This window comes from Tribolium madens, unplaced genomic scaffold, assembly GCF_015345945.1.
Source record: "Tribolium madens isolate multiple individuals breed KSU strain unplaced genomic scaffold, Tmad_KSU_1.1 Scaffold_19;HRSCAF=116;Tcas5.2_LG9, whole genome shotgun sequence".
Classification (NCBI taxonomy): domain Eukaryota; kingdom Metazoa; phylum Arthropoda; class Insecta; order Coleoptera; family Tenebrionidae; genus Tribolium; species Tribolium madens.
The window spans coordinates 15,384,934-15,410,362 of record NW_025400983.1 but is presented as its reverse complement, the minus strand read 5'-3'; the positions used below and the strand labels follow the sequence as shown (position 1 = coordinate 15,410,362).

Genomic DNA, 25,429 nt, shown 5'->3' with positions numbered 1-25,429 from the left:
GGTAGTGATTGACGACGTCATAAACGATCTACGAGACATTAATGAAATAGAGCAAGATTGACATAACAATACGCCAACCATGAGGTTAATAGTCTACGACGTAGACTCTACGTCACCTTTCACAACCTTAGCAATGATCAAAAAGGCTACAATTCTCCCTATTATGGTCCAAGAGAAGAAGAGGCACCCAGTCCCAGTATTTCCATTAGTAAGCGTGTACGACATAGAAAGAAGGTCCAGGACCAAGAAGATTTAACAACAAATATTTGACATATATCTACAAAACGTACTTTTTTATATAATTGATTGATTTATTTACTTTTTAATTTGTTTATGCCTACCGTGAGATCAAAAATTTTCTTGGTCAAGGGTGGTCATGGATTTTAAAATAATCGCCGTAGGTTATGTCGTCGCTGTCAGTGAGTCAAACATTGACAGAATTATTTTTCAAAAGGATGATATAAGCAACGACAGACGTTTTCCATTCCATGACCACCCTTGACCAAGATAATTTTTGATCTCACGGTATAAGCGGTAGTCATTGTTTAACAAAGAAAGTAATTATTAGTTCATTGTTAAACTGTCACTATTTAAAACAAAACATTTACTTGTCGAAAATGTCAATTTTTGTCGAAAATGTCAATTTTTGACATTCCAAACTCACATTGTCACTGCTTATTTTGGTGGTCAATAAATTAGCTATTTAACAGCCCTAGACCTCTCGTCAGGCTTTAATATTTTTTGAATTGTAATACAACTATTGAAATACAAACGGATTTAAAAAAAATGGACATAATTACCACAATGATTCTTTTATTCTGCGTACATCTACAATACGAACAAGTACAATTTCATTCACATAACTTATTTAACCAGAATCACTAGAATTAATTCACAATAAATTTCTACTCTGACATAGAATTTAGTAAAGTTATTTACTAAAATTAAACTTTCATAATCCTATTATTTACAACATATATCACTTATGTACTAGTAGGAACTTTGGTTTCATTCGGGGTCGCCCCCTACTAAATTACTTTAATGATTTTTGAGATCAAATCGTTTCAATCCATTATCGAAATTTTGGTCATTTACTGAAATTGGATATGTCTTGTCAATTCTTTTGTAATAATATCGTATACTTCGTCACTGCAAGGGATGAAAAATAAAAGCAGTCATCTTGAATCAGTTTATTACATTAAAATAATAACTTAAGTGCTCGTCTGAGTTTCAGTGCGATTTCGGTCAACTCAATAAAAAAAAAAAATGCGGCATTCTCGTCGTAATGTACATACCATCACACAATTACAACAATCTTGGAAATATTTTATACACGATTATATACAAAAATTGATTGTTTGCGATTATTTACACTAACAAACTGTTTATAGTCAAATCACAGACGTTTTACACCATTCCTTTTGACATCATTCGAACGGTGTTTTTCAATGCCTGTCGTTTGTTGCAAAACCAGATCCTTATCACTTCACGCTCGTATCCTAACTGGTGTGCAAGTCCGGTTATTTCCGTACCTATAAAACCAGAATTAAATCATTTTTGCAGTATAATTAAAATTCTTTTTACCTGACGGGTGGGTATTTCGTTCAAAATGGGCGTTCAAAAGTTCCAAAGCTTGGGGAGTAAACGACGTTCTTCGTTTCCGTTTTTTCGACGGCTCGATGCCAATGAAGTCAGTTAAATGGTTTTGGCCACTTTTGTATCTGGAATTGAGCAAACTTTTGCACATCAATAACTGGACACTTGAACTGGAAATTTACATACAATTAAATAAATGAAACTTCTTATCAAAGTAGTCTATTACGCTGGTTACATTGAATAATGCAGGAGCAAATGATACTCTGAGAGTTATCGTGTTCCACATGCAATTTTACATGTAATAAAACGTATTTTGAATTTTTGCGTATCAAGTGTTTGTCGACCACTTGATTTTCATTTTTATTCTATTGTGAAAAAATTAACCGAGAATATACAAAAAACGTTTTTTCCTCAAACGTATAACAATATTGTTGTTATTGTACGGCAGTGATGACGAGAAATGAAGGAGTTTTATTTCGGTACAATACAAATGCATTATTGTACTAGTACAATAATGACAGCGACTTTTAGTATGGTGACATTGGCAATATTGAATTTTGCTAAATATTGTTTGACAATAATTAATAGCCGGATAGTCATGGTAGCTTAAGGTGTGCAAACAGTGAAAATTCGAAATAGTGCAAAAAGCAAAGCGAAGAGAAAAGTGTCTCAAGAAAATGCGTCCCCAATTAACAGAAATTGCAAAAACCGCTCAGGACAAGTTTCGGAAAATCTATGAATTTGCTCATGAAAGGTTTTTAAAATGAAGTGTGGAACAATAAAAAATGTTCGTTCATTCAATATTTCATTGTGAGTAAATAGTTATTAAAATTATCGAGTGATCAAGATAATTTGTAATCGAGTCATCTTTGCATCCGAGAACGTATGTCTGTGTTTGAACTAACTGTACGTGAAACGTCAAATAAAATGACAAGTCGAAAGGTGAAAGCAAAATGGGCTGAAATTAGTCGCCGACGTATAATGATACGAGTAGGACCGCCCTTTTTTGAAGGTAAATTATAAATTTAGTTATTATAAGTATTACCTTATTGATCATGCCATTTTACCTTTCGACTTGTCATTTTACTTGACATTTTACAGACATACGTTTTCGGATCCAAAGATGACTCGATTACAAATTATCTTGATCGCTAGATACATTCCTTATTTCAGTATTACGTTATAATAAATCAGTTTTTCAAGGCTAAGTAGCTCATACTGGCCACGTCCGTTTGCAAAACAGGAAATAATTTAGTTTTTATTTTTGGTATTCAAATATTATTAATTTTTCATACTGTACGGACTCAAAAAATTGGGTTGGGTAAAAATTTTCTTGGGTACTTTACAACTGGGGTTTCTTTTCACCAGGAAATCAGTTGGTTACATAATACCCAAAAGATTAAATCTTACATTACGTATTTTTTACAAACACAAAAAAAAACAAAAATAGAATTGAATTTATTATTAGAGTAGACCGTCTTTTGTGGTAAAATGATAAACTAGTGTAAAAAAATGTGTTCTAATTAAATATTACCGTTCGAAATTTTATTATTTGACTCTTCAGCTTGATAAATTATGATAATTAGCATTTTTATCCAAATTAAAAAAATATTAAAGTCTACTCTAACTATAAATTCAAATGATCACATGTTAGATACCTAAGATCTCATATTTCTGATGGGGTGTAATTTAAATGGCGCTTGATAGAAACAATTGTGCAAAGAAAGTGTTCCAACTTCTCATCTCTTATTATACTCAAATTACAAAGAGGGTATATTTTTCAATAAGTACATATTATTGTGTAAAAGAAAATTTTTTGGAAGAAATTAAAAGCAATAGTAGAAATAATTTAGAATAATAGATTTTGGATCTACTAAAGACGCAGAACCTATTCACAAAACAGTCTTTCTGAATCAGTCTGTATTTTGGACAAAAAAACAAATTTCTAGATTCAAATCTTTTGATAGGGGTGAAATTAACAATAAAACCTGACATTCATGCTCAAACTTAAAAAAAAAATCGGTTTCGTTACGATAATCTTAAAATTAAACCAAAAACCACCCGCTAAATTATATTTTTTTTATGAGGATGAAGTTAACAATAGAACATCACATTCATCCTAAAGCTTTAAAAAATCGGTTCAGATAGGACAGTTTTAAAATTAAACCAAAATTCATAATTTTCCTATCATTTTCCGAGTAAGCGACAATTCTGGCTTTCTGTAGTTCACTTAAATGCGACATTGCACAAGTTGGTATATAAATGACATATATATTGTCAAGTTGATAATTGACAACTATAACCAAATTTACAGTTGGAAAAAAAATAATTTCCGCTTTTTTTTTTGAATGGAGCTTTGTACACAATTTTTAAAAGGAAAAATTCTGTTAGAATACCTTATACAATTAGAGCAAGTAATTTAAGTAAAAGGAAAAATATAGAAATAAATGCAAAAAATGGAACAGAAACAAAGCAGGAAGAAAAAAAAAACTACATAAAAATATCTGATTATCTGTGGCCATGTGTAAAAAAAAACAGGAATGAAAGGGAGCGAAAAGAATAACAGAAAAAATATATAAAGTGAAAGAGTGAAAACGATATTTAGAATCGGGCTGGAAGAAAAAGAGTAAGAAAAATAAAAATTTAGAGGTAAATAAACAGAAGGAATCAAGAAAACAATCAGCTTTTATCCACAACCAGTCTATTATTAGGCCATAATACTACTACTAGGAATCGTCTTATGATATCAATAAAACACACGGGTCTTATGAAAAATAAATAGCAACCGTCTCGTCGTTGACCCTGTTCACTTTCGAATAAAAATTAATTCGACAAACGTCACTTCAAAATTTCAAGTAAGATAAGATATCAGGAACATAAAAAAAAAATTATCTGTTAAAAATTTTGACATTTATTTTTTGAGATTTGACTTTTTTTATGTCTATTTAATGATACTTATGATCTTATATATGTTTTTTTTATAATTGTGAAATTTTGTCAATAAAAGCCACAAATAACATGGGTTACAATTTAGGATACAGCTTCTTTGTTTCCTCTCTAATGGCCTGTAGCAAAAATTATTTATTTTTCCAACAGAAAAAAAGTCAAAGTGCAAAATTTAAATTCTCATAATATCGAAATTTTTCTTTTTTAACATTTTTTCATATTCCTGGTATTTTACCTCACATGGCATTTTTCTCTGGAGCGCGAATTTTGACACACCCTGTATCTAAATTACTGAACAAACGACAACAAAAGACAACCTTTAACGGGATGAAATAGCGCAAAACGAAATTAGAAACAATAGCAACATAAAATTTAGAATGTAGAGCATGTAAAAGACACTTTTCAAACATTAACATTTAAGAGGGCAAAATGGGGTATAAACGTTTGTAACGTGTTTTCGTCATGAATTGGCGAATCAGAAAAAAAAATAGATAAACAGATTAACACCTTTCTTGTTTGAAAGTACGAAAAGTTTATATTGAAAATACGTGGACGAAGTTACGGGTACAAGCTAGTAGTAATAAATATTTTCATTTCATTTATTTGTGATTGATTTTTTTATGTAAAATTTTGTAAACAGCTACGATATAACTTAAATTTTTCTAGTATTTATAAATTAGTATTGTTCCTATAATAATATACATACTACAAAGTTTTAGATTTTGAATTAAGATTATTTTATTTAGAAAGATTAAAAATACCAACCTTTCCTCAGCTTCCTTCATCCACCTTTCCAGCACAGGTTTGATTTTCTGTGCACTCTTTGGCGTAATATCTAGTTTCTCAAACCTGAAAGAAAAAAAAAAAAATCAAATCAACCTCACTTTCAAAATCAAACAAGCGTTACGTTTTCAAATTGATTTAGGCACAGGACACTGACATACCATTAATAAAAAAACTGAAAAGTACGAGTAATCGAAAAACAAATGCCAGTGCCCTGGCGCAAATCCTAATACAAAAAAGAACAACTTATCCTTAAGAGTACTCAACCCTGAGGAAAAAAAACAACAACGTACATCGCTTGCTGCTGAGACGAAAGTTGCGCGGCTGCAAACATCTGAGACGCCAGGGCACTGGGAACAAACCAACCAATTACTCACGTCATACACTTGTTATTACGGAACAGAAGCTGCTTTTTGGTGATAGAATAATCAACGGAGGCAGCGTTTGTTCCGTAAGGATTTGAGTGTGTATGTCCTGGCTTTGATTTGATGGGGGTTTTTGGGGCCTACCTGCATATTGCACTTTGACTGTATGCTGGACCCTCAGTGACACTCAGGGCTTGGCCCACTTGGGTTTGCGTAAGGCCAAGAGACAGGCGACGAAGTTTAAATGCTTTGGCAAAGTCTTTGATTTCGTCGAGGTTTATGCCGTCCACCACATTGCTGCTGGTCTGGTTGATGGTTGGCTGGTCTGAAAAAAAATCATTATTTAACTAAAGTTAACAAAAAATTGCATTTCCCTTGATCCAGACAATTGTTTCATTTGGTTAAGGTTGGGTGAAATTCAGAAAGCCTCCCCGAATTTTGACTAAGGCAAGTCAGGTCAGGGCATCTTAAATTTGGACTTTTCGTAACTCGAAAGAGTCTACATCGTAATATTGCAGATGGATACTAAGGCAGGTCAAGATCTATCACCGGGTCAAGATTGATGACTTGATCTAACTTGACCGTCTTATCCAGGATATACAGGGTGCTTCATTTATTCAGGATATTCAGGGTGCAATAGACGGCTCCGGGTGCCAAAAATCGCCCAAAAAAAATAAAAAAGTAAAATTAACCAGAGAATACCCCTGTACAAACAGTTTTGACCTAGGACTCATAGTTTTTGATTAAAATAGCTCTCTACCCGGAACCATACCCCGGATCGACTTTCGGTTTGCGCCGTTAGATAGATAATTTAAAGTAGATTTTAATGGTTTTCAGCTTTTTGCTCTAAGTCTTATAGTTTCGCAGAAAAACGTATTTAAAAAAATCTATCGACTAACATCAAAGCCAAGTCGCAAAAAAATTGAAACTTTAAACGCCGATTACGGCGAAACTAAAGGAGATAGCGCAAAATGCTTGGCAAATTCGTAATCAGCGCGTCAAAATCTATCGGATAAAATAGGTTTAAATTAAATCTGAGACATGTTCAAAAACACTAGTTCTTAAGGGGGAGGAGGTGTTCACAAATTTTTACTCTTTCTTATTTTGTAAATTGCTGCAAAACTGTACCTCAATGATATAATATTTTGACTCAAATGTTCCAGGTAATCGATTGGCGTCAAAAAAACTGCAAAATTTGTAATAGTTTTGAAGTTATAGTCGGATTTAAATTCTCGATATTGTTGACTTTATCAGAAATTTTCTCGATAACTATTTATCGTAGAACAATGATCTTTTTTTATATGATAAAAAATTAAATTTGCTTTCTAACGGTACTAAATATAAGAGGTTATTACCAATATGTCCGGAGTTATTCGCAATAGACCGCTCCTGGTACCAAAAATCGACCAAAAAATTTTAGAAAAAAATAAAAAGTTTTGATTCTTATGAAAAACCAGTTTTATAAGTAAAATTAACCAGAGAATACCCCTGTACAAACGGTTTTGACCTAGGACATAAACCGGAGCGACTTTCGGTTTGCGCCGTGAGATAGATAATTTAAAGTAGATTTTAATGGTTTTCAGCTTTTTGCTCTAAGTCTTATAGTTTCGTAGAAAAACGCATTTAAAGTTTCACTATTTTAACAATTTTTAATTTTTGAACGACGATTACGGCCAAACTATTAGACCTAGAGCAAAAAGCTCAACACCATCGTAATCAGCGTAAAAAATCTATCGACTAACACCAAAGCGAAGTCAATATATCTCAAAAAAAAAATTGAAACTTTAAACGCCGATTACGGCGAAACTAAAGGACATAGTGCAAAATGCTTGGCAAAATCTATAGGATAAGATAGGTTTAAATTGAATCTGAGACATGTTCAAAAACACTAGTTCTTAATTTTTACTCTTTCTTATTTTGTAAATTGCAGCAAAACTGTACCTTAATGATATAATATTTTGACTTAAACATATGTAAAATGTTCCGGGGAATCGATTGGCGTCAAATAAAACTGCAAAATTCGTAATAGTTTTGAAGTTATAAGCGGATTTATATTTTCGATATTCCTCAACTCGCCGCTACGCGGCTCGTTTCGAAATTTCAAATTCGTGCTTGAATACCTTCTGCAACTTGTATTTTAAAGTTCATATAGTGCTTTCTTTCTTAAATTTAATTCTCCAAAAAATTAAGAAAAGTATACATTGATGTGATGGTAACAGACACATTTTGTTAAAAAATATAATTTTTTTCTGCTTATTATAAATTTTACGAAAAAAAAAACAATAAATTGTTTCATGTCCCTAGATTTTGCAAAAAATTAACAAGCTTTTACACTAATTTTTTTCTTCGCTTCTTTAAATTACCATTATTGAAACACACCTTCGCCGTTCTTTTTCCCGAAACAAGTCCGGGAGCGACTTTCCATTCGACAGCACATTGAACGCAAATTCCTATGATTTTTCGATTATTGTTGTAAGTCTTATCGTCTCCAAGAAACTATTACAAGTCTCAAACGCTTAACAGATAAAATCTATGAAAATAAAAACTAAGGACAATTTATCCAGTTTTAGATTTAAAACATCGCTCTTGCACGTTGTTTTTTAATACTACAGATATAATTTTATATTTCAAAACTCAAATAAAAAGTTAGAGAATAATGTTCTTTCTTTTTAAAAAATTACTTTTAAATGCAACTTAAAACCGGAGTTCTATAGTATGATCATGTAAGTTGCAACTACAAACCACGCGAGGGCGCCAGGCATTCTGTAGATTACTAAATACATAACTGTATTCAAAATGTCAAATATTGTCTATTTGTTCACACCGTTCGTTCTTTTAGTTCGTACAAAATAAATAAATACTTTCAATAATACAAATAATTTCTTGTTTATGAAATTGAGCAATCGAGTTATTTACGTTTGTGATCTTTTATTATGGTAATAACGGCTTTAGTGTCTCGATTGGCTTAATTAATACAACTGCAGATAAAATGATTAATTGTAGAATATTGTTATATCGCGAAACGAAATTGCTCTTTAATTATTATTAATGCTTTTTACGTAACTTAATTAATTGATGATTAAATAAATTACGTGCTTACCAATTTTTATTGCATTTGCTAGGCGTAATTACCTAATTCCTTCAATGAGAATGGTGTTGTGCAAAGCACGACGGCTATTTCAATGCATACGAATTACCGAGAAAATTCAGAATCACACACTTTTGGAATATTTAATCCGATATAATGTGTGTGTATGACTCAACTTTGCCACCTATTCGCATAAACGTTAAATCAAGGTGCACCTAGAGTAAATTTTCGATCAAAGTGGCCTGTGATTTTGAAATTGAGTTGGCAACATCTAATAAAATAATTGAATTATACCTCTCGGAAATGAATGACAATTGTCTATAAAATTTAAAAGTCAGTGTTGCCAATCTAAAGTTTTAGATTTGTGGCCTATTTGACAACAAAAGTCAAAAATCATTTACAGTCACGCGCTAATTTCTGTCTGTATACAGGATGAGTATTAACTTACGCATAATCTTAAGGAATAATAGGTTATGTCAAATAATAATTAATGTTGGAAAAAAATCTAATAAAAGCTTCTTAGTTACCGAGATATATCGTATTAAAAACACTATTTGACATTAAAATTTTAGATAATTTGTACTAATGACACCAATGCCGACATTACATTTATTGACGCCACGCCTGTCAGTAGATTAATGAATATTATCTTTATTTAGGTGGGACTAAGTGGTATTTTTATTGACATTAGACAAAAATAAAAAAGTTTTTTTTTAATTTTTTACACATCATTGATCATAACCTTTTATTCCCTTAGTTTATGTATACAGGGTGTTCGGTTCAAGTCGTCCCAGCCGATATAACACCTAAACTTACATTTTTTTTCAAAAACTAAGTTTTCAAATAATATTATTCATTCCTTATTTTCTTAGTAAATGCATCAAATTTTTTTGGCACATCCGGTGTAGCCGGAAATGCTACCAAATTTAGTTTTTCAAATGGAACACCTATGTTTTTTTGCTCGAAACAATAATAATTGGCATGAAAAATACGGTAAACCACTATTTATTACATTTTACTTTACATAATACACTCAGAAAACAATTTAAATTTTTGAATTTTATTGCAAATTTTGCAACGTAGGCGGATTTTACTTGTCAAGGTATTCATGAAAAAAGCAATATGCTTGGATACCGTTTAATTGTTAGTTTGACAAAGCCTAATTTGTCAATAAATCTTATTGAGATCTTTAATAATGGATGATATTAATTACGACGAATTGGTAGATCAGCTTGAAGTGTTTTTTAAGTGCAGTAAAAATAGAGCGGAAGCTGAAAGGCAGTATAGGGAAAAATACTCAAATAGAGTTCACCCAAATCGTTGGAAATTTAGTCGAATTGAAAAACAACTGAGACGAATAGGTTCGCTTCTTAAAACTAAAAAACCTACGGTTCTTAGTAAAGAACAAGAAAATAGAAATCTGAATGTTCTGTTATCAGTCGAAGAAAATCCAAGAGTTTCCATAAGAGAACTCGCTCATCAACTGACAAATTAGATTTGTCAAACCAACGATTAAACTGTATCCAAGCATTTTTTTATTCACACCTTTCTTTTAAAATTAAAAATCAGGCTACGCGACCAATTTCATTATAAAATTCTAAGATTTAAGGTGTTTTCTGATTGCATTGTGTTACGCAAAATGTAATAAATAGTGGTTTACAGTATTTATTTACGACTTGGACCCACCCTGTATGTTAAGAGTCATTGTGTATAATTCAATGATGCCAACCTAATTTCAGCGTCAGATGCCACTTTAATCACTTTGAAATTAAGTCGTCAACATTGGATAATATAAAGACAGAAGATGAAATTTGTCAATATTCAAATCTCTACATTTGTTAGTGTTGCCAACTTACTCCTAATTAAAGACAAAGTGGTTAACATTTTGCTTTGTAAAAATAATAAAAACTCACTCGGGGAATCCACTAGAAGATCTGCTGTCGAGCTATCGGTACAATTCGGGGACAGCGACGATGGCGACCTCTTCAAATTTTGACTAGGAACAGGTCCGGCCGACGTCGTGATGGTAATTTCGCCATTGGTAGTCGCCATTCGATTCATGGGACTACCATTGGGCGGCGACGGATTCCGCGAAATTGGCTGTTGGTGATGTAGTTTTGACTCGGAGTAGGTGGTAATTAGAGGATTCCGATGAGGGGGTGTCGTCTGTGTCGTCGGGGTGGTCAACAACGTCGGTGCTGTTGAAAGAAGGGGTTGCGCTAAAGGATTCAAGGGAGGAGTATTTAACATCGAGGGCATGGTTTGGAGGAGTTGTTGAGGTGTTCCGTTGGTCAAGAGGTGGCTCAAAGATGCGGGGTTTAGAAGACTAGGACCTATAGAACCATTGGTTGTTGGAACTGAAAAGAAGTAAAAAATAAATTTTTCAGTTTGCAATTCTACAATCTGAAACAGGTTTCCCAACAATAATGAGGGACTAAGACTGTTAGACTCAAATAATCTAATTTAACTAAAACACTTCCTTGTGAGGGTTTAAACTCACCGGCGTTTGTGGTGTTGTTGAGGAGGTTCGTTTGCGCCATCGCCTGGAGGTTGGCTAAAGACGTCGTAACCACCTGGCCGTTATTTAAAGCTAAATTAACCATCTGATCGGAACTATTTACATGATTCACCGGAATCGTCAAGATTGTCTGAGTCGCCAAACCTAAAAAAAATATTTAATTGGTTGAACAATAGAAAAATTTAAATAAATAAAAATTGGTGAAATGTTATGCTTCTGATAATACGGCAATTTAATTCTTAGTTTCCAGTAGTTATTACATTATTATTATTAAAAATTTGTTAGTGTAGAATTCTACTTTTTTTCCGAATTTCTGAAGTCAGATAGAGCAAACATCCATTTTGTAAAGCTAAGACACAAACAGTACTTCCTTGACTTTCAAAAACTTAACAAATTTGCTGTATCTTTGGAAAATCAGCTTTTGTTTCTGGGAAAATATTGAAGAAAAAGAAAAGTTGATAAAAATGCTTTACCTAAATAAATTTTTCGCTTACAAAAATTGTTTTTTGAAAATTTGAGGACTTTTCGAAAAAGGTATTAAGATATTTTATAAAACAACGGTTGTTTCTGTGGTTTTAAATACAAGTAAACATTATTCTTCTTGTCTAGCTCCTTAAACTTTTTAGCTCGATTTGTTCTTTTATTGCCATGGAAATCATGGCCTGAGACATTGAAGCTGATCTTTTTTTGTGCACTAATTTTTTTATTATTTATTTGTATCAATAAATTATCGACTTCGTAACATAGAAATTCCCAAATATCTTCATCAATTTATGCTAAAAGAAGATCTTAAATTTGACATACAGGAGCACCCAAAGATCAAAATTAAATAAGCAATATTTCTTTAGATTACTTAAAATTTGTTTAGTAACTTTGCCATTGTAAGTTAACAGATGATTATGTTGTTTTTGGTGTGTTTTGCATTAAGAATTACAGTTTATTGTTTTTTTTACAATATTTTATGCTAAAATTGTTTTTGATACACATCCACACCTCCTAGAAGTATGTATAGGAAAATCAGTGGACAATTATTCTTGCAGCAATATGGATTTATGTAAATGAGTGTAAGTGAGACTCAAGCTATCAAGTTATCAAATTAAGCCTTTCTAAAATTTATAAAATCGTTTCACACTATATTTAAATTTACTTTTGATAACATAATTAGAGTTTAAAAAAAAATTCTCTGTTAAAACATTTTCACTTCATTTTTGCTAATATGCCAACGTTTATCACAAACACAAATTCATCAATCCCACCAAGAAGATCCAACAAGAAGTATACAAAATTGATTCACCAAGAAGGCGCAATTTTTAATTTTCCTTGTTAAATGCTTACATTCAAAAAACAGATGACACCAACGATAAATAAAGAGGTTTCAAACATTGGTTCTATTAATAACATTTTCAGTTGTCAATTCAAAGTATGTTGATAATGATAATAATACACGGAATTTTGTTGTACTTAAAAATTTGCATCATTTTTTCTACTTTGTTGATTTTTACTAAAGTAAAAAAATCATTTGGGAATGATTAGTCCAGAGATGATTAATCGAATTAATTTTAAATTACAGACCTTCTCAAGAACTTACTTGGAAGACTATTATAAATCATATTGTTTAAAAAACACTTTTGACAAAATTTCCAGTAATTGCTTCAAAAATAATAGTTCTTTAAAGTCTGTACGTGTTTTGATATCCAAGATCAACACCAGATTTTAAACAAAATTTAAAGTTGTGCTGTTTAAAATTTCTAAATTTGCAATTTTTAAAATGTTATTTGTCAAATTTCCATCCTATTGGATGCTACGGGAAATAAACAGCTCGCCTATAAGAAATCTCTTCTCTACCTTGTGATATAATATTAGTTTAGACAATAATAAAATTAATGCTGTTTAGACAATGATAAAATTAAACTTTTTAGATAAACTCTGAAGCACTTTTGCTAAAAATTAACAATGTTTTTAGAATAATTTTAATTAAACTGAAAAGTGCAACTTAAAAACTTAAACTGTGAAATAAACCATGTGGCAAATGTTTACTTTTTCAGTTTATAAAATGTTAAATAACCAAAGCATTACAACAAATACTAAACTTCATCTTAGCATCTTTTGCTGTTTTTTTATAAAGAACTTATTTAGAAAAATATCCGAAAAATCGGTGAAAGTAAAATAATAATTTAATAAAAACGTAACAGTTAACACACAGAAAATTGTTTTAATACTAAAACAATTAGTTTTAGAAAATGAGTATTTTTAAGACAACTTTTTTTATTTTAGAATAAAATACAAAACGTTAAACAAACTATTTTCTTTTTAGACTTTATAAATAGCAGACTATTACAAAAAAGTGACTAATTCTTAAGAAGACTTATTTTACAGAATGATTCAAAATAAAAATGTTTATTCTTCGACACTGTCAAAATTTACGGGTTTTGATAACTGTTTGGCATTTCTCGATACGAAAGGTCAGATTATTTTTAACAGATTTAAAGCAATTTTAAGCCTAGTTGAGTGTAATTCGAAGAATAAAATGTTATATTCAACTCGTTTTCGTGTAATTCGGTTCATTTATTCCGCCTCGTGTTAACACTCGTGATTTAAAAATCCACTCCCTGAAATAAAGCGTCCGATTTACACTTAAACTCGTCTAATAAATAACTAGTAATTAAAAATAAGGCGTTTTCGTATTTACCAAAGTCTCTTTCTAATTAGATGTAGGATTAAAAAATTTTGGGCTGATTTTTTTTGACATTGAGTTTATTGTGTTTGGAAGATGGAGCATTAATGATTGTAAAATGGTGTCACCTTGTGACGTGGGTATGAGTAGTTGAGCCCCTTGGATGCCTTGGACGAGTTGTCCTGAAGCCAAGATGAACTGCGGCATAGGTGCCGGTTGTTGCGAAGACAAAAGGGGGTTGGGTGGAGGCGGCAACGCTGACCCTGTCGACTGCGTAGGGTTGAGAGGGGCAGCTTCTGTGTTGCTTCCTGACTGACTTGTCCTAGAGGTGGCCACTGTGAAATTATTATGAATCGATTAGCGATAAATTCGAGGAGTAACCACCACAATGGAGATGTATATGAATAACACTAATTAAAAGGAGGCCCGTTTCCATTGTTATTACATAATTAAATTCTTGGATAGACGTTAGAGAGAACGTTAGATTTGCATAACAATAACAAAGGATTTGGAATTAGTACCTGAAGCACTAACGCTGAGGTTAAGTGGTGCGTTTACCACGGGGTTCCCCGACGTCAGACCGGCCATGTTTTGGAGGCCGGCTGCCAACGATGCCACTTGAGGAAGACTTTGCTGCAGGGAGGCGAGGTTCTGCAGGTTCTGAAGCGTCACCAATCCCGCCACTGAAAAATATTGCAAGTGGTTGAAAGTTGAAATTTTTGGAATTATACAGAGTGTTCCGCTTTTATTGTTACAAATTTAAATAGGTGATAGAATATTCAATTTTAAGATAAAAGTTTCTTATGAACATGTATCGAAAAATATTATCTATATAATATATTATGGATTTTTTTCAATATTTCAGAAACCATTGTAGATAAAATGTCAAAATTTTTACTCAAGGGCGTCCTTAACTGGGAGGGGGTTTAGAATAAAAAGTATCTTTTTTGGCTGTTGATTCTTGCCACTTTCAGTCACAAAATTCTAAATTCCATAATTTTTCATAAAAAAAAGGTGTACCAACTTTTCTAATTTTATCTATTCTGTAATAGTAGAAAAACCCCATTAAAAACGCATTTCTCTCATGAGATGTAGCTAGCTTACATAACATTTTTTGATACATGTTCATAGGAAACTTTTGCCTTAAAATTGATACTATCACCTATTTAAAATTGTAACTATAAAAACGAGACACCCTGTATAAATAGTAATAATGTACTAAAAAAGAAAAGTATATTTTTTTAGCAAATGATTTAAGTGTTTAGTTGCTTATAAAAATAATAGCCTCGCATAGTCGAGAGTAATAAGATAGAAAAATTAAACTCGGCTTTATTTTACTAGCTATGTGTGTTTTAAATTATTTAATTAATAAATTAACTTTATTTATTTATCACTTTTAAACGTCAATTTACCAAGTCGCACTATATTCATCTTAAAAATGTTTCGAACTGGTTAGCCAGTTATATAGGGTGCGCCAGAATTCGCGCCTCAGAGAAAATTTTCTAGTAAGGTAAGATACCAGAAACATGAAAAAAATATTTAAAAAATTCTATCTGTCAAAAAATTTTGACATTTATTTTTTGACATTTGACATTTTTTTATATCTGATACTAATGATCTTGTATATGTTTTTTTACAATTATTTAGTAAAGGGACAAAAATTTTGCCAATAAAAGCCACAAATAACATTGAACAGAAAAAAAAAATTCCAACAGAAATAAATAGAATCATAGTGCAAATTTTAAACCCTCATAACTTAGAAATTTTTATAGATAATTTTTTTTTAACATTTTTTCCATGTTCCTGGTATCTTACCTTATATGGCCTTTTTCTCTGCGACGCGAGTTCTGGCGCACCCTGTATGTCTAAAGCTCATAACATTTTTCCAAACGCTCCACTCTTTCATACAGAAAGAACATCGTGAAAAGTGAGAGCAGTGGCGATGGCTGTGACACGACATATATCGAGCGATCAAGATAGTTTGTAATCGAGTCATCTTTGCGTCCGACAACGTATGTCTGTTTTTGAACTAACTTCACGTGAAACGTCAAATAAAATGACAAGTCGTAAGGTAAAATGGCAAAATGGGCTGGAATTAGTCGCCGACGTATAATAAATACGAGTAGGACGGTTCCATTTTGAAGGTAAATTATAAATTTAGTTATTATAAGTATCACCTTTTTGATCATGCCATTTTACCTTTCGACTTGTCATTTTACTTGACATTTTACAGACATACGTTTTCGGATCCAAGAATGACTCGATTACAAATTATCTTGCTCGCTCGATATTTACAAATAAAGAACAAATAAAACAATCCACACAAGGTAACGGATTTTACTGGCTTAAAAAGGTGACGAGCGCGCCTCCTATCGTCAGCAAAAATCCTTTTACCAACGTTAAATACTATTATGCACAACTATCTTATAAATACGAGTACAATAATTAAACAAGATAATTAAACAGCAATAGCTGTTATTCACAAAGATAAAGTTTACAAAACCAGCAGAGCGCGAGTTTTATAATCATCTAAGCCATGGTCGTAGCCATTATTATATAAAGTCGCGGTCAATTCATAGTGGCCATTTAATTTATTGCAAAGTTGGCAGCCCCTAGCCCGACACCTCTAGTGCGTGGGTTCTGTCAATGTTGCTAGCAGAAGTAACTAAATTGTGTCAACAATTGTGACAGGCGCAATTCATGTTATATGTGCAGTATTCTAACCCGACTTTTTCAGAAATGTAATTTTTGATAGATATGTCCCTAAAAAAACTATGGGATTCTCATTTATGAAGCATGTTTGAAAAACACTTCGCAGACTGCACGTTTCTGTCCAGCGTGATATCCAAATAGACGGACTTCCTAAAACTGGAGTAGTCACTTTGACTGATGGAAATTTGTCAAAAATAAAAATACCATTACTATGTTTAACTAATTAAAACGAAATCTTTTAATATCCACGTTATCTATAAAATGTAATGTTGGTTGCTTAAAAAAAAATTCAGGCTTATTATTACTCGTGGAACAGCCTGTATACCACTTTCCGCGACCTTATATATCGAAGGAAATTATCTCTTATCAACGTACCAAAAATGATTTTTTTAAACAGAAATTTCAAACAGGTTTAACTTAGGTGCCATTCGCGAAGTCATCCATCTGTGGTAATTTGTAATAAAAAAGTTAGCAATTCTAGTTTTTAATTTATTTTGATAAAAAATTAAACGGCAAAAAAACGTCTAAGCAAAATTTTTAGACGAAAGCACAAAAATAAATTAAATTAACAGATTTTAAAAATTTGTTTAAACACCGTTGAATTTTTGAAATGTAAAAAAAAATAATGTAAGCCTGCTAAATATGCTCTAATTTTCAGCAAGAAATTAGCATGAATACAATAATCATAAATAAGAAAAGAGACAATTGAAGACGAAATTTGAGAAAGGGAAATTTTTATAACCAAAGTAGAATTAAAATTTAAAACCTGCATCAATATCGTGCTTTTATCAAATGAATTATACAAAACTTCTAAATCTACATACATACAGATCCTTTTCTATTAAAATATTTTTAGCGAGAAGCTAAGAAGTGATGTCTGTTCTCAGATATTTAAAAGAGCAGAAGTAATGACACAATGCTCAAAAGTAAAAATTTCGATAACATCTCAACATAACCACAACCACGTACATAATAACATATCTTCATTGAAAAAACAAAAAAAAACTCGCAGTAGCCGAATGTATGTCGTCGTATGTATCGCTATAAAAATAAGCTGACAAATTTTCTCAACACAATTTTGATTTGGTAATTTCAGAAACTTTCGTTTGAAAAAGCAGATTATACTTCTGTATACAGAGACAGGGTGATTTTGAAATACACATCGATATTTAATAACTGTCGAAAAAATATTTAAAAAAATGTCGAAAAGCTGTAGACACTATTAACTTTTGTAAGTTCAGTTTTAGATTCAAACTCGATATTTTTATTTTACATCATACTCACTTTTCTTTAGAATAAATTTTTATATAACGATTTCCGCCCTTATTATGGACAATTTTTTACAAATGCATATTTTGTTATAGCGTATATCGGGCAATTCAGATAAGATAATGAACCTGATGATCTAGCGATGCAACACAAAAAACAAATTTTATTTACGCCTTTGATTTTGAATTAGGATTTGCAAGTTGAATCCCAGTTAGCATCTTATGTCACTCTGACATCAGCGCAGAGAACGATCATTAGTGCCATTCAGCTCTCGCGGAATGATAGAGAAATTAGAGAAGTCATTTCGGTGTAAACCCAATACAAAATGTATGAAAGAATAAAGGTAGGCAAACAGTTATTTTTTATAAATCATAAATTGCTTGTCAAAGCACTGTCAGAGCAACATGAGATAACTTGTATTGCTAATACAAATCGTAATTAAAATTAGATCGTCAGATCGTCAGGCTCATTATCTTATCTGAATTGCACTGTAGAATCTCCAATATTAATGGGTATAAATCGTGTTATGTATTTCACAATCACCTTGTATATTCCAAATAAAATTAAAATTGAACTACTTTGTGTATGGTAGAAAAACTCATACTTCCGTTAAGATGTGCCGCAGCGGATACATTCGGCGGGATTTTTGCCTCGGGCCCCATGGGTTGCATCCCTTTGGTCCCCATGGTCAAATCCGTACTGCCTTCGACCCCCGAAGCCGGTTCCGGCGAGCCGACGCTGCTCTCGCAGTCGCTCTCCTACCGAAAAAAAATCAAAAGGGTTAGTTCGAAATTTTTCTCTGCGAAAAGTTTGGGGTGCAAACCCAAACCGTAATATATTCGTCCGAGTATAATCTATTCTAGTATAATGATAATCAAGCAAGCAGGGAATAGTCGCCGTCCCCGGCATAATAAGGGTGGTAAGGGGGCGGGGAGGGATTGGACAGCGGCCGGCGAGGCGAGAGCTCTTTGTGTAGTTAGTGTAATTAGTGCCCCTCTTGCTGCACCCCCCTCATGCCGAGTACCTTATTTAAATGCAAATGAGCTTCATTTCGCAATATTAATGTGCCCCATCCCCCGTCTGCCACCGCCGCCGCCTCCGCCACCCTCGCTTAGAAGGGTTGAGAGCACATTCGGACAGGGCAGAGCGTGCGAGGCTTCAATCACACGATACTACGATTTTTCGTGGGGTTGGAGAGAAAAGAGAGGATTAACGAACGGGTGCTGCCTACCAGAAACCACATGTGATTTTTCGAATAGCTAAACAGCACATTTCCTACCCGTGGAAATTTTAAATTCAGTGAGAGGGGTGTTAAAGGGAGGGGTGAACAAGAAGCGCCTGTCTATAACTTACAGGGTGAATACGTATAAAATGCCAACAATTTGAAAACACTTTGAAGGGTGATATTTTTTCGTATCTACTTTTTCAATGTTTTTGGATAATACCGTGAGATCAAAAATAATCATGTTCAAGGCTGGTCATAAACGTCTGTTGTTGCTTATATCATCCTTTTGAAATAATTTTGTAAATGTTTGACTTAATGACAGCGTCGCATAAACCTACGATAATTATTTTAAAATCCATGACTACTCTTGACCAAGATAATTTTTGATCTCGCTGTATTTAACTAGAAAAATCAGTCAGTTTCCACTCTGTATATGCGTAGATCGGTTGAAAAAATAATTTACGTTAAAAATTGCAGGCGTTGATGTCAGCTTGCATAATTTTTACTCAAAAAATAAAAAAAATAATAAACCTAAAATACATTTGTATACATACATTTGTTATAATTATTATCAGTAATAGAAGTAAATCATAAACTTTTTCGACCGTTTGTTTTACAAGTTCTGGGCACAAACATACATATTATATAGAGTGATTTTTGTTGGGCCTACATCAAAAACTTTTCAACTACTAATGTCACTACGTCTTTGAAATTTTGTATGTAACCAAAATCGACCATTTTTAATTCAACTAATTTTTTTCCAAAACGGCTGAACTTCGGGAACTATAAGAAATTGGTACCAATTTTGAAATTTTAAACAGAAACCCCTTATTTTTATATCATTGACATACTTGTCAATTTTTTTGTCGAAATTTTTATTTGCAGGAGTCCATTCTAAAAATCACAGTTCTTATTTCTCTAACCGAATTTTTCCCGAATTTTAAAAATTTTCAAGTTTGTTCTTGTTCACAAATAAACCATTTTGTTATTGACCCATTTTGTTAATACTATACTTGGAAAATGGTATTAAAAAACAGATTAAGAATTACTTTTAAGACACAAACAGTTTTTTAATATCAGTATGGTTATCAAAAAAATATATACGTCACTAGTTATTAATAGCATTCTTAAACTTGACTCTGGCCGCTAAAACCTACTATTTGTTATTTATCACTAAATTCTGTTTATAAGCAATTTGAAAATTAAATTAAACAAAGTAGACTGTGGAAGAATAGAACATTGTAACTAAGATTAGCAAACGACTGATAACAACAAACTGTTCAATTTGATCGAAAAAAAATTGCATATTGTAACGTCTTTATTAAAAGTAATGAAATTTATGGCTCGTGGCGTTTTTTATAATACAGCCAGTATAAAAATTTAAAAAATATAAATTTGAAAATACGAACCTGATTTTATTTTGGATGAAACATTTTGTGTACATAAAAAAAGGAAATCATAGTCTCCCCTTCTCTAAGAAAATTGTAAATGTAGATTATATACACAATAATAGCTTTTTTCCAACTGAAATTTTGAATAGAATAAGATTTATAATTATTGTTTGCGAAAGCCTGTCACCCTTTTACACGCACTTTCACTCGTGCTTTTAACTGTCAATATTAACATGTAATTAATATCTAAATAAGGTAAAAGACAACATTTTCTGAATAGTAATTACGATTCATTAAAATCCACCGTTGCGCAAGTTTGTGGCATCATTCTTTGATGGCTACTTGGAAGAACTAGTTGATTCCTTTCTTTAGTTATTTGCTTGACAGTAGTAGTAATTAGGTGATTTTGATGAGTTAATATTGAAAGAAGAATAGGTCGTAAAGTAAGAAATTTGATAATTATTCACATACTGGGTGCCTCAGCGAGTTGAAGAAGTCCATTAGTGACCTTTATTTGGTAAAATTAAAAAAATGTATAGGCCATTGATAGATATTAATCTAATGCATCACTTAAAATGATTTTCAACCATATAGCATGTCCCAAAAATAAGTTACGATACAAACTTATGTTTTTTTTACATGAAACACTCTTTCTTTGCATTTTTGGATGCAGTCTTTTAAAACAATGTTTTTACGCTAAATTTTTATTAATTGAATTCGCTTAGTTTTAGAAAATTCATTCCACAAAAACTAAGACAGCTAGAATAAATTTTTGTATTACTTCTGCAAAGAGAAAGTACAGAACTTAAAGCTGTTGTAAAATAAATTAAGAAGTTTGTTAAAAGTTAAATAACTTAAAAAATTTAAATAGAACAATTTATTTTTTACTTTTGCATCTAATAATTGATAATAATCTAATGATTAATAATAATAATTGATAAATTGTCTATCTGTCTAAACTATGGACAACCGTAGTAATTCCACCACGGATCACTTATCCGTTGATTTATCCAGAGATTGTAAAAGTCGTTATAAATACTGAAATTCAAATTATTTTATTGTAAAAATAAAGAATAATGGATTTAGTTTAACACAAATGTGATTAACTGATTGTTAAGTGATATTTTTTCCATCTCTTTTACAACTGTGCACTTTTTGGCAACTGAAACAATAGTATGTAATTATTTTTTTAATGTTTAAAGTTAATTATATTTTTAGTTATTAATTATAAACACCTAAAAGTAAATAATTTTAGAGAGACAATTTAATAATCTTTTAAATGCAAAAACAATAAATTGGGTGTTCCACTTAAATTTTTTAAAATTATTGAACGTTTAACAAACGCCTTCATTTTTTTATCTTTGCAAATGCAACACATTAAAAAATTGTTACAACCTTATAGCTTGTACCTTCTTCTTTGCGGTAGTAAAAATATTTCAAGATGTCTTAGTTTTTGTGTAATATATTTTTAAAAAGTGCTTGTTTTTGTCAATAACCGTCTTATTTTTAAAACTAATCAAAATCAACCAATAAAAACATTGTCATAACAATCTACATCCAAAAACGCAAAGAAACATATGGTGTTTCATTTAAAAAAACACAAGTTTGTATTGTAACTTCTTTTTGAGACATGCTGTATAGTTGAAAATAATTTTAGGCGATGGACTACATTCAATACCGCTCACGGAAGAATGGACAGTGGGGGCAAATAAAACCGTGCTTTTACTAAATTCTCTTATAAAAACAGCAAACTTTTATTTACAATAGAATGTATAAACTAGATTTTGTTCTCATCGAAAAAACCTTTTTTATTTATTTACCTATAGTGTCCATTCTTCCGAGAGCGGTAGTGTAGATTAGTATCTATCAATGGGCGTATGAATAAAATTGAGTAAATGCTTCTGCTTCAAATTTTGCAAATAAATGTTTTAAAATGTATGAATAAAAATGTAAGTATAAGCTTTTACTAAAAGTAAAGGCATTTTGGGCGAGTATTTGCTTCAATGTCGAGGTTTTATTCAAAACAAAATGAAAAAAACAAAGTAAATGCATTTTTCGTTGAGCATTTTCTTCAAAATTGTTGAAGCTACTCAGTAGGAGCATCACTTTTTAAAAGTAATACATTAAAGTCGAAACGATGGCAGATGTTGTACAACTAGGGGTAAGAAAAACGTACAAACAACGTCGCGAACCCTTAGAGAAAGATTTCAAAACTTTATATCGGTTTGAACGAGAAAATCTTCATGCTTTGGTTAGGTGTTTTTGTCTGAGAACAACGAAACGTCATATGAATAAAAAATGATGTTCCTCCCGTACTTGGCAGATCCTGGATGGCAAACAGGAACTGAAGAAAAACTTGGAGTTCATCAAAGTACAGTTTCTAAAACGATAACTGAAATGATGAACAGGATTCTGATGAGTGGATTCACTTCGCTCGACAAATATTTCCATTAATGAGGCAAAACAACAATGGCATGCCAAATATCACTTCCCAACAAACTGCAATTGTACACACGTCCGAATTTTAAAACCTTCTTTACATGCGAATGAATACATAAATGGGAAAAACTTTACTAGTTTAAATGTGCAGGCATTATGTGATGGCAAGTACTAGTACTTACTAGTATTGATGCTTTATGGACAGGTTCAGTTTATAATTCCCGAATATGGAGAAATTCACAAATTCGAGAAATTTTCAGTAGAAAAAACTTTAATTCAATTTTTTTTGGAGATAGTGGATATGGCTTAGAACCTTGGCTTATGACTCCTTTTCGCACACCAAGAAATTCTACTAGGTTAAAATCTTACTATAGTCTACTAGGTTGATTTATTTTTAGATCATATTCTTGGAAAAATTAAAGCATTTACTCCGAATTAAAAAGCAAGAGCTTATTCATACTTATCAAATGCTTTAACTTTGTACTCATGCTTTAAGTAAATATTTCAACTTTATTCATACGGCCCATTGTCCTGTATATATATATTTTTTAATTTTGCCATTTAAAGGTCACTAATGGACTTTTCCAACTCGCTGGGACACGCTGTATATACCAGGTGTTCCATTATTATATTTAGAAAATGAAAGGAATGTTAAAACAATTCTATCGCTAATATATTTATAATTATGAGGAAAAGTAAACAAAGGCAGTGTAGTCTAATTGAAATTATTCTTAAAGCGTTATTTGATCCAATTTCGCGTTTGCTATGACGATTGTGTGACACACTAATGTAAAAAATAACATGTAACAAACGCTAGTGTGTACGCAATACGCGTAATGCTCGGCGATCTGTTCGCAGCGTTCCATCGAGTGTCGGTATTTAGTAGAATGCGAGCACAAAGGCGTTCGCAACGAGCGTTGTTTAGACTTTGGACGGAATAAATGTTCAGCGAACGACTCGTATTGCATATTTTTGCAAGAAACAGACTGGGGTGTTTGTGGAATACATCATTTACTATGAGAATTCGTAGGATGTTTGCAGCACGTCCATAACATTACAGTAGCGTATACCCGGTTTAACACTGTTTTTGGGAACTTTTTATGGAATACTTTTGCCATCACTGACTGTACCTATAATGTCGTTTTTAAGTATAAAATTGTTGTGGATCACCATATTTCACCAAAACTAATGCAGTTTGAGCTATTTTTAAGTGATTTGAGCGTATCTCATGTTTTCTTACTCATACGTAAATTACATTACATTTAGTGTCATCTAAATTTCACTATTATCGCATACCATCATTTGGCAAGTCAGTTATCAATTTTAAAATTAAGTAGCTTGTAAAAGTGACATTTTGATATTTAGGTTCACTCATGTTAATTGCCGTTTACAAGTGAGTATGAAATAAATATATAATTGTTCAGTTGAATTTTGTAATTTCCCATTTTATTTGGAGCAAATAATATGTAAACTACAATACAGGGTGTTAAAAAAAGATTGTATAACATTTTAGGAGGTAGTAGCAAGGACCAAAACTAACAAAAAAGTCTTAATAAACATGGGTTCACAAAGTAACGGTTTCGGAAATATAGAAAATTATTCGTTTTTTAAAACATTTATTTGCAGTGTGTTCAAAAAAAAAGACAAGCTTCTAGTAAAAAAAAAATTCACATTTGATATCTCTGAGACTGTTACTTTGCGGACCCATGTTTATTTTGGTCCATACTTTAACAATCTTTTTTAACACATTGTATATCTGAAAATATTTCAGTTAATGACATCTCGTTTCCATGAAAGCAACATATTGATGAAATCGCTCACCAAGCTAAACTTCCTAAATACGAGTATATAGTTACAATATTCGGAAAAAAGCCTCAATGAGCAACTTAAAAGTTACATAATTCTATTCAACATATTCGGATTAAGAGGAGCGTAGTTTTTGGAAAAACTATCAAATGCGTCTTTGAGATAACGAATCAAACTATAGTTTGACAACATGCCTGATTTTCAATTTTATCGTCTTCACGAGGAAATTAAAAAACTGACAGAAAAATATCGGTGGTTATGTAGGTGAAAAAGCTTTGATTAGCCTTCGGAAAAGAGCAGGTCAAAATTTTAATTGTTAAACAAATTTAATAAATAATAAAATGATATTATAGAGATAACTAATGTTTGAACAACAAACCTCGAAGTAAAAACTGTAAGTAAATAAATTTGTACACTTCGCACAGAAGCTGTTAATAAATAGATTCCTTCAATTTGCTTAATTGCGGCACTCGCGCTACCTTTATTTCACAAGTGGAACCAAGCAAATATGTTTTTTGTTGATAATTTTTTATATCAAGTAATATTACCAACAATAGTTAATTTTTTAATATTTTCAAAAGCAAATATGTTTATTGTTGATAATTTTTTATACCAAA

General features: G+C 31.7%; 1 protein-coding gene across 6 annotated transcripts in view; it reads right to left on the bottom strand.

Annotated features, from left to right (window-relative positions):
• Positions 1–1,175: 1,175 nt before the first annotated feature.
• Positions 1,176–25,429, bottom strand: part of LOC123010528 (POU domain, class 6, transcription factor 1) — a 131,254-nt gene continuing 107,000 nt past the window's right edge. For 2 of the 6 annotated variants that reach the window (XM_044407492.1, XM_044407529.1), the window contains 10 exons: positions 18,556–18,709; positions 14,492–14,653; positions 14,099–14,305; positions 11,279–11,440; positions 10,692–11,135; positions 5,835–6,015; positions 5,619–5,675; positions 5,308–5,391; positions 1,585–1,736; positions 1,176–1,532 (listed from right to left, as the gene is read on the bottom strand). In XM_044407492.1, the coding sequence (XP_044263427.1) occupies positions 1,408–1,532; positions 1,585–1,736; positions 5,308–5,391; positions 5,619–5,675; positions 5,835–6,015; positions 10,692–11,135; positions 11,279–11,440; positions 14,099–14,305; positions 14,492–14,653; positions 18,556–18,709 (1,728 nt within the window). In that variant the 3' untranslated portion in view covers positions 1,176–1,407. The remainder of the gene's footprint in view (positions 1,533–1,584; positions 1,737–5,307; positions 5,392–5,618; positions 5,676–5,834; positions 6,016–10,691; positions 11,136–11,278; positions 11,441–14,098; positions 14,306–14,491; positions 14,654–18,555; positions 18,710–25,429) is intronic. The other 4 variants (XM_044407501.1, XM_044407510.1, XM_044407520.1 and 1 more) reach the window with 4 other exon arrangements.